At 36.7% G+C, this 8,650-nt stretch overlaps 1 protein-coding gene across 4 annotated transcripts; it reads left to right on the top strand.

Moving 5' to 3' along the window:
• On the top strand, positions 1 to 5,540 carry LOC147532228 (O-fucosyltransferase 10-like). 4 transcript variants are annotated; one of them, XR_015227543.1, is made up of 11 exons: positions 1 to 681; positions 1,540 to 1,618; positions 1,806 to 1,873; positions 2,066 to 2,154; positions 3,074 to 3,271; positions 3,602 to 3,806; positions 3,954 to 4,121; positions 4,243 to 4,410; positions 4,534 to 4,721; positions 4,804 to 5,046; positions 5,126 to 5,540. XR_015227543.1 is itself a non-coding variant. In XM_086647457.1 (10 exons), exons 1-10 carry the CDS (start codon positions 274 to 276, stop codon positions 4,955 to 4,957), a joined length of 1,725 nt encoding a protein of 574 aa, XP_086503583.1. In that variant the 5' UTR covers positions 1 to 273; the 3' UTR covers positions 4,958 to 5,540. The 4 variants fall into 4 exon arrangements, 1 of the variants encoding a protein (XP_086503583.1); XR_015227545.1 differs by having other exon boundaries at positions 4,238 to 4,410; XR_015227544.1 differs by having other exon boundaries at positions 4,238 to 4,410; positions 4,804 to 5,540.
• Positions 5,541 to 8,650: the final 3,110 nt, after the last annotated feature.

The raw sequence follows: 8,650 nt of genomic DNA, 5'->3' as shown, positions 1-8,650 counted from the left end.
AAACCTGATTTCCCCAAAATGGACCTACCTGTCTCCTTCTCTGTGATCTTTGACTCCATTGTTAAGTCCTTCACTACTACTCTCTCTCTCTCTCTCTAAAAAAAAACTTTCAATTTCATATACCCATTAGTAGGTCCCTTTACAACTAGATTCCACAAAACAGACCAACAAAAAATAATCAGATTTTATTTTCCCAATCTCTTTTGAAGAGATCCCATAAACCAGGACTCTTCTTTCTCTCTCTGTTTCTTTGCATGGCCTTAAACAACAAAAATGAAGAAACCCATGACCCATTTTCAAGATCTTACTCTAAGTTCTTGTAATGGATGCAATAGTGAAAGTAGTTCTTCTCCTAGTTCACCTTCATCCCCTCGCCGCCGGCCTTCTTCCCCTGGTGGCGGTGCTGTTCTTGGTGGTGGTGGTGGTGGGTTACATTATAGGCGGCGGTTTCGTTCTAAACCACCACATCGAGAGAAATTCTTTTACACTATCTTCTGTCGCTGCAATCTTAAACATTTATTAATCATACCCATTTTGTATATCTTAGCTTTGGTACTGTTTGTCGGTAAATTTTATGTCATTCGTAACCCTCGTCCTCTTCCTGGTTCACTTTATATTAGTCCTGAGATCTTCATCAAACTCTGGCCTCAAATTCAGTCTGATAATTCCTCTGTTCTTCAGGTTTGAATCTTCACTCTCTTTCTCTCTTGATTTTGTGATTTGGGTATTATGATTTTTAAAGTCTCTATGTGTTATAATTTGTGTTGTTAAAATCCCCCATTAGATTAAAATGCTCTGTTACTATAAGTTAGGGTTCTTTTCCCCTTTGCCTTGGGTTCCTTGAGTTACATTAATTTTCTTGATTAATAGCTTTATTTGTGACTTGGGGGTTCTTGTGATTCGTTGTTTATGTTGTCATGATTAGGAGTGTTGATTACTTTTCTGGTTGAGAAGTGCTTCTTTCCTTTAGTCTTATTACTAGAGTTTGATTCCGAAGTTGATGTAGCATTTTCCTGACCACGTACTTTCAGTGATTTAAAATCAAAAGTACAAGTGGTACCATTGATGCATTGGGTAAGAGTTTAAGTAAAACCATAAGTAATTATGGCGCTCCCTCATTTTTTAGTGATTGGGTGAGCGGTCTTTTACAATCCGAGTATTTCACCTTTTCTGCTCGCCTCTTTGTTATTTGTTACTAGTGTGGTGATTAGATGTTATTTGACCTAATTAAGAATTCAGTATCAACTACTTGGTATTGAATTATGTAGTACTATTATCACGATATATTTCAGTTAGGAATTCGACAATATGGTCCAGTAATTCAGTATCAACTACTTGGTATTGAATTATGTAAGTACTATTATCACGATATATTTCAGTTAGAAATTTGACAATATGGTCCAGTTATTTCAATCCAAGTAGACCCAGTTTTTGAAAAAGTTGGGGAATATGTCACATATACCGTATTATTACCGTAATTGAAAATGTTACATGGTAATTTATTGTTGAGCTGAAAAATGTGCTGGTTACACTTTGCAGTTGTCCCAAGTATGGAAATATAGTCATAGGGTGAAAGAGCAGACATCTTGTGCAGATACTGCTGTTATACAACGCTCTGGTATACACCGATCTTCAAACATCTTTTTATAATCTCATGGGTGTCAAATTTAGTGAATAAACTTCCTCAAAATCACCTAAACCATAAGTTCATTAAGATTAAGGTAGTTTATTTGTTCAAGTCAATAAAGGTTAAAGAAAGAAGAACTCAGTCTTTTGCAATAAATGAACTTTTCTTTGATTTTCAGGTACCTCTGAGCCTAGTGGTTACTTGCTTGTGGATGCTAATGGTGGTCTTAATCAACAACGCTCATCAGTAAGTAATTATCATCAGATGCATCATCTATTGGCATATTGGGTCATGAGTCATGAGATGTGAATCATATCGGTATTCCGATACTTGAAAGCAACTATGTTCTCTCAAGATAAATATTGAGTTCTCCCTCTGACGTTTTCAATTTGTGTTGTAAAATTTGTTTTTCATTCAAGTAAAATATTTTGCTTGCAGATTTGCAATGCTGTGGCTGTCGCAGTAATCTTGAATGCAGTTCTTGTCATCCCTCGCTTTGAATACCACAACATTTGGCAGGATCCAAGGTGAGAAACTATCTTGTTTTCCTCGATCAACAGAAAATGTAATCAAGTTTTGAATCTCATGTAGTTCTAACTGGAAGGTACTGCTTTCTGAATTAAGCGTCTTAGTGACCTCAAACTCAATTTGTGATACCTCTTAACAAGAACGATATTTAGCTTGCTTTTCATTTTGCAAACAATGCATGGATTTACTCACCAACTGAAAAAAAAAAATATACCGACTAGTTGGTCTTGCCCTTCACCTTTCGACATTGTTGTTCGCTAGATTGGCAACTATACCTTTGATAGTATACGAATTTGCTAGTATCTAACTTCTTGTTCAGATGCATTATCCACATCAATCTTCTTTTTGGTAAAAAAGACTGCATGTTGAACGAAAACGCTTGGAAATTGGACACCCAATTTTAGCTTGAGACCCTCTTGATGCTTAGTTAAACTGCAGAGCTAATATTAAACGATTTGGTTTTCTAATGGTCTCTTTCGTGTTTTTAATTGTACACTTGTAAAAGATGGAAGCGTTTGTGAAATTTCTTTTATCCTTTTGCATTTTCTTCTGCTTCACTTTAATTCTAATTTCATTTTCCATATCGATTACTAGTATTCATATACGTAACACAAATACAGCCTTTTGGAACTTATTCCATGTCAATATGGACCTAATATAACCCCAGAAAGAGGCGTCCTTCAGTTCAGATTACCAATCTTTCCCTTGAACTGACTAAACTTACATGCACATCTCCATGCTGACCCTAACAAAGGGTATATCATACCTTAACCATGAACCAGTGAATCAGTGATTGGTAATAATCTTCTGTTTGTATTTAGTTCTCCTAAGTAGCATTGTAGTTGGAAGGTTAACAGTTGAAAAGAAACTAATTGGTGCTAGCTTTTCTGTTTTTTGTTCCTTCTCTCTCATTTTTAGTGAGTTTGGAGACATTTATGATGAGAACCATTTCATCTCCACGCTCAAAGGGTATGTGACAGTGGTCAGGGAGCTACCTAAGGTAGTAATGGAACGATATCATTACAACATGAGTAAAGTCCCTGATATCAGAGTCAAAGCTTGGGCTCCTCTTAATTACTATACAGAAGAAGTTCATCCTTTTTTGCGTGAGAAAGGGTATGTACTGAATTAGATCTCATTTCAGAATATCAATTTATCTTCTTGAATCATCGCTATTTGAGTGTCCTTTTGTTGTATTGGGATGTGAGCATGTATAGATTATGCTGGCTTATAAGTATATGATGACAGTTAAGTCCATATAGGTCTAATTTCGAACTTTGACTTGACTCACACGTGCAAGACACAAAAATAAATCAAAGACGAAAAATAACTTCATGCAAGGATGAGAAGTATTAGTGATATATAGCTATTTCCTATCAATATGTAAATGTTTTCTTTGTACTTCATTTACGAGGCTAAACTGACGTTATGTTTCACTTAATACAGAATTGTTCGTATATCACCCTTCGCGAACAGATTAGCCATGGATGTTCCAACTAATATACAACTTCTTCGATGCCTGACCAACTATAAAGCATTACGATTTTCTGAGCCCATTGAGAAGCTTGCCAATCAGTTAGTTAGCCGGATGAAGGAGAAGAGCTCAAAGACTGGTGGGAAGTATGTGTCAATCCACCTTCGCTTCGAAGAGGTAGGCATAATACCTTCATTAATCCTAAGATGCTGACAAAATCATAAAATGTTTGTTGTTTTCTGACTTCTGTTACAACTTGTGCAATTTTGCAAATTTATCGATTTCTACTGGAAGAAAGTCAGCATGTGTCTCTTTAATTAATAGGATATGGTGGCATTCTCATGCTGTATCTACGATGGCGGGGACACTGAAAAGCAAGAAATGGACGCTGCTCGTGAAAAAGGGTGGAGAGACAAGTTCAAACGTAAAAATTATATAATTAGACCTGGTCTGAATAGAATCAACGGAAAATGCCCTCTAACACCATTGGAGGTAACTAAAAAATCTGATAGTTTTGGACATAAAAAAGAATTGAGAGACAACTAGTTTTCAAGACATGTTGTTGGAGAATCTCTCTCTCTCCTAAGAAGTACGTCTTTTTATGTCAGTGTAGGTCGGAATGATGCTAAGGGGCATGGGTTTTGATAACAACACTTCGATTTATTTGGCATCCGGAAAGATATACCAGGCTGAAAAGAACTTAGCTCCTCTTCTTCAGATGTTTCCTCTTCTTCAAACCAAGGACTCCTTAGCTACTCCAGAAGAACTTGCTCCATTTGAGGTTAACTTCCCTTCTTTTTTCTAACCTGTAGAGACTTAAAAGTTTCTTTATTTTCGTCTATCGTTGAAGTTTGAGAAACAAAAATTTATCGTGTTCTTTAGCTGCATATGTTTATATTTACAGGGTTATGCATCGAGGTTGGCTGCTTTGGACTACACAGTCTGCTTGTTTAGTGAAGTCTTTGTAACGACTCAAGGTGGAAATTTCCCTCATTTTTTGATGGGTCATCGTCGGTTTCTTTACGGACATGCCAAAACTATCAAACCTGATAAACCCAAGCTAGTTTTATTACTGCAAAACACTAGCATAAGGTAGTCTCTCTTCATCTCTCTCTCTCTTGATAGGAAGGCCGGCAGAATTACTTAGAGAGATAACATTTTTTTTCTAATACAGTTGGAATACTTTCAAACACGAGACGAAGTCAATGCTCATTAAAAGCAACCGTGAGGAAATGACGGCAACTAAAACTACAAAGGCCAGCAGACGAAATTCAATTTTTGCGTACCCGATTCGGGAATGTAATTGCATTAAAGAAGGGTCATCATAATCATCTCTTGAATCAATCCATACCACCCAAAAGAACTCAATCAGCATCCTCAGACCGTAACACCACCAACTAATTGCTACCACCTTCAGGTTGGATGGTAACTTGTCTTTCTCTCCACTACTAGAACAAATCTTTTTGTGAAAAGGAAAAACTAATTTTCAAGTTCAGGATTTCAATGCAATTGTGTAGCTTTCTTGTCTGTATTCCTGCAAGAAGAAGAAGAAGAAGAAACGTCTGGGAAGAGTCGCCGTATTTTCAGTTTCTGCGCCAGCTTCAGATTTTTTATCCTTGCTTCAAAAGAGACATTTTTGTGCAGAGGTTATTGACCCCTTTGGGGACTGTATAGGCAACTTGAGTGTCATTGTATACAAATAATTAGGTTGCAGATTTTTAGTTCAGATTTTATTTGTTTATTTTTCTTTTAATAAAGATTCGATTAATTGGTTTGGGTTAAAACAGTATGTTAAGAGTTATATAGTTGATCGGTTGTAGATTCTCTAATTTCATTTTTGTGTCCCTTAATGAAGATCAGAGGGTGTACTTATAATCTCATCTATATATGAAATAACATGCATTTCTTCAATATTTTATCATCCCTGCTCAAGTTAAAAGGTCGGATTTTCAAGTGATAGCTTGGAACTTGGCATTTTGGACTCTCAAAAAAAAAAAAATCTTCGCATTTTGGACTTCGGAGTGATAGCTTGGAACATTGTGAAATGTGAACCATGTATTTGACCCAAAATAATATTTAGAAAAGAAAGACCGTTTGGGTCAAAATAATTTGGTTTGATGGGAAAAAGATGAAAACAAAAGTACCAGAACACCAATATATCGGAAAACCAAACTAATATAGTACAATTGAAGTTCAGACAATAAATTAGCGATTTTCGTGGAATTTTTGTTCACCCATGATATTTGTTATTTGCTCATTGCAAAATGTTGTTTGTTTCCTCCAAACTGTTGTATGTTCTATGAAGTCAGATTTGTTCAAAGTTATGTTGGTATGTTTTATCTGTTTTTGCTCGTTGCAAACTGTAGTTTGCTTAGATGGATGTTGTTTGTTTTTTTACAAATTGTTGTATGTTCTAGAAAATCAGATATCCTCCGAGTTACTATGATGTTTTTTTATTTGTTTTGATCTGAACTTTTTATATATTTAATTTAATTTAAGGGTTATTTCCCAATTGGCCCCCTAAAATGCGACCAACTTTTCGAGTCGCCTCCTAAGTTACATGAAATGTCGCAATGACCCTCTTTTTGTTTTCCCCTTCATAGTTGTTGTTACCTTCATCTTTTTCATTCTGATTTTACCCTTTTGTATGGCGGTTACTTTGTCAACTGATTCACAATTAATTAAAGTGACAATTCAGGCAGAGCAAAGCCTCGTCCAACCGAGCATCTAAAGCTCTGAATCTTTTAGGCATAGAAAAACCTTGCCGCACCGAGCACCAAACATAAATTCAGTTAGTCTAACGATGGAATTATTTAGACCACGATCAGGCACGGGGAAAGCCCCGATAACTACAACGACTGAACTGCTGAAGCCATAAACCGACAGCAAACCCCTAATAGTCGAATCAATGGAAATGATGAAGCCATAACTAGACAAACAAAAAAAGATAGCAAAATTGACTGCACTACTGAAGCCATAACCCAACACCAAGCCATGGTAGCTGAAGCAATGGAACTATTAAAGCTAAGTGAGCAACAGTTGATTGTCGGCAATTTTGGGTTGGCCGAAGTCAAACTAGTCGATGGCGGATGGCTAAATTATTTGTCAAAACCAAACCGATCAAATAGTCAACCGACTCAGTTTGGTTCGACTAGGTTTACGTCTTTAATAAGAACCATGATGAAGTTTAATGTTGAGAGAAGGTTGAGTAAAAAAGAGGAGGTAAAGTAAGGAGACTACGACAATTGTAGAGATGAAGATTGTGAACGAAACGATGGTGGTGGTGGAAGGAGAGAGATTGAAAAAACGTTATTATTTATTTTGATTCAAAGTCGCCATCAAATGGTGGGTCAAACATCTCCCGTTGAATATTTTCAACGAAGAAAAAGAGAAAGGGAGGGAAACCTTTTGAAATGAAGAGTAGAAAAGGAAAAGAAAATATTGACCGTTAAGTTTGACTTATAAAATCATGATGAGAAGTTTTATAGAGCCCCCATTCTTGTTAAAAGGGTTCCTCTTTGTGAATTCGGTACGAGCCCACCGAATTCACGAAAGACTATTCGGTACAAGTCTACCGAAATTCACCCTAGTAGTTTGTTTTTGTGAATTCAGTGAAATCGTACCAAATTGTGAATTTAGTAGACTCGTACCGGATTGTGAATTCGGTGGACTTGTACCAAATTCATGAGAGGCCCTTTTAACAAAAACGGTGCGCTCCTATGAAACTTCTCCATCATGATTTTGGAGGCCAAATTGAAAATTTAAAGAAATGCATATGTCAAATTTCCCAAATGATCACAATTAGGTCCGATTAAGAATTAACTTAGAAAAAATATTTTTTAAATCAACCCTAGCTTTAAATAAAAGAAAGCAAATAAAAATCAGTTTCATTTATGTTTAGATTGTTTGAATATAATTCATCCCACTATCTTCAACAAAAAAAAAACTCATCTGAATCGTCTAAATCTGAATTGCTAGACTCAAATAGAACGAATTATCCGGTCGAAGTAGACATCACGAGTTGGAAATCAAAATTTGGACATCACGAATCAGCCATCACAAATCATACATCATGAGCCAAACATCAAGAGTCAACCATCACGAAACAATAGGTCACGAATCGGACATCAAGAGTCAACCAAACCTGAAATAACTTTATGTGTACATAGCTTTGTGTATCCGGATGAAATATCACAGTCACAAGCACCACAACCCAATTGCCTCCTCAACGCCACTTACAAGATCATTACCAAACTCCTGGGAAATCGGCTCAAAAGAACCCTTCCTGACATCATTTCTCCTTTCCAAGCTGCCTATGTTCCTAGTAGACAAATTACTGATAACATCATTATTAGCCAGGAGATGTCTCATTACTTCAAAACTGTCCGGGGAGCTAAAAGTTTCTTTCGTCTCAAGTTGGACATGTCCAAAGCTTTTGATAGGATTGAATGAGCTTATCTTGAGAATATTATGACCCATTTGGGTTTTAATGGTCACTGGATTCAGCTCATTCATTCCTGTATTGCAACCTCCTCCATGGTTGTCCTCATCAATGGCCGACCCCGTCCTACTTTCAATGTCACGAGAGGCATTCGACAAGGAGACCCCCTCTCTCCTTTCCTATTCACCATTGCGATGGAAGGCCTTAGTAGGCTCCTCGAAATTAATGATACCACTAACCAATTTATAGGTTTCCCCATCCCCATAGCTATTCTCACCATCAAGTATCTTCTTTTCGCAGATGACTGCATCATTTTTTGCCAGAACTCCTTAGATAACATCTTTACGCTTAAAAACATTCTCAGCATTTTCAGTGAGGCTTCGGGACAGATGATCAATTATTCCAAATCTACCATCTTCTTTTCGAAGAACACCCACCCAAAGTTCAAAAGAATGATTAATCGCAACCTAAAAGTGCACCAATCCTCTTCCCTCGACAAATATCTCGATACTCACCTCTTTATCGGAGCCAACAAAAAACAAGCTTTCTCTTCCTTGCTTGTCGAAATCCAGATTAAACT

The sequence above is a fragment of the Eschscholzia californica genome, unplaced genomic scaffold (assembly GCF_041429995.1).
Source record: "Eschscholzia californica isolate CP2 unplaced genomic scaffold, dmEscCali1.0.p SCAF_6, whole genome shotgun sequence".
NCBI classification, from domain to species: domain Eukaryota; kingdom Viridiplantae; phylum Streptophyta; class Magnoliopsida; order Ranunculales; family Papaveraceae; genus Eschscholzia; species Eschscholzia californica.
The sequence above is the reverse complement of the archived record's forward strand: the minus strand, read 5'-3'. Positions and strand labels throughout refer to the sequence as shown.

What these genes read in the sequence shown, in the direction of transcription:
- LOC147532228 (XM_086647457.1), top strand. Translation starts at nt 274, where the DNA reads ATGAAGAAACCCATGACCCATTTTCAAGATCTTACTCTAAGTTCTTGT. An exon ending in TCCACCTTCGCTTCGAAGAG is followed by an intron (nt 3,807 to 3,953) that starts GTAGGCATAATA and finishes TTTAATTAATAG; the next exon opens with GATATGGTGGCATTCTCATG. An exon ending in CTGCAAAACACTAGCATAAG is followed by an intron (nt 4,722 to 4,803) that starts GTAGTCTCTCTT and finishes TTTCTAATACAG; the next exon opens with TTGGAATACTTTCAAACACG.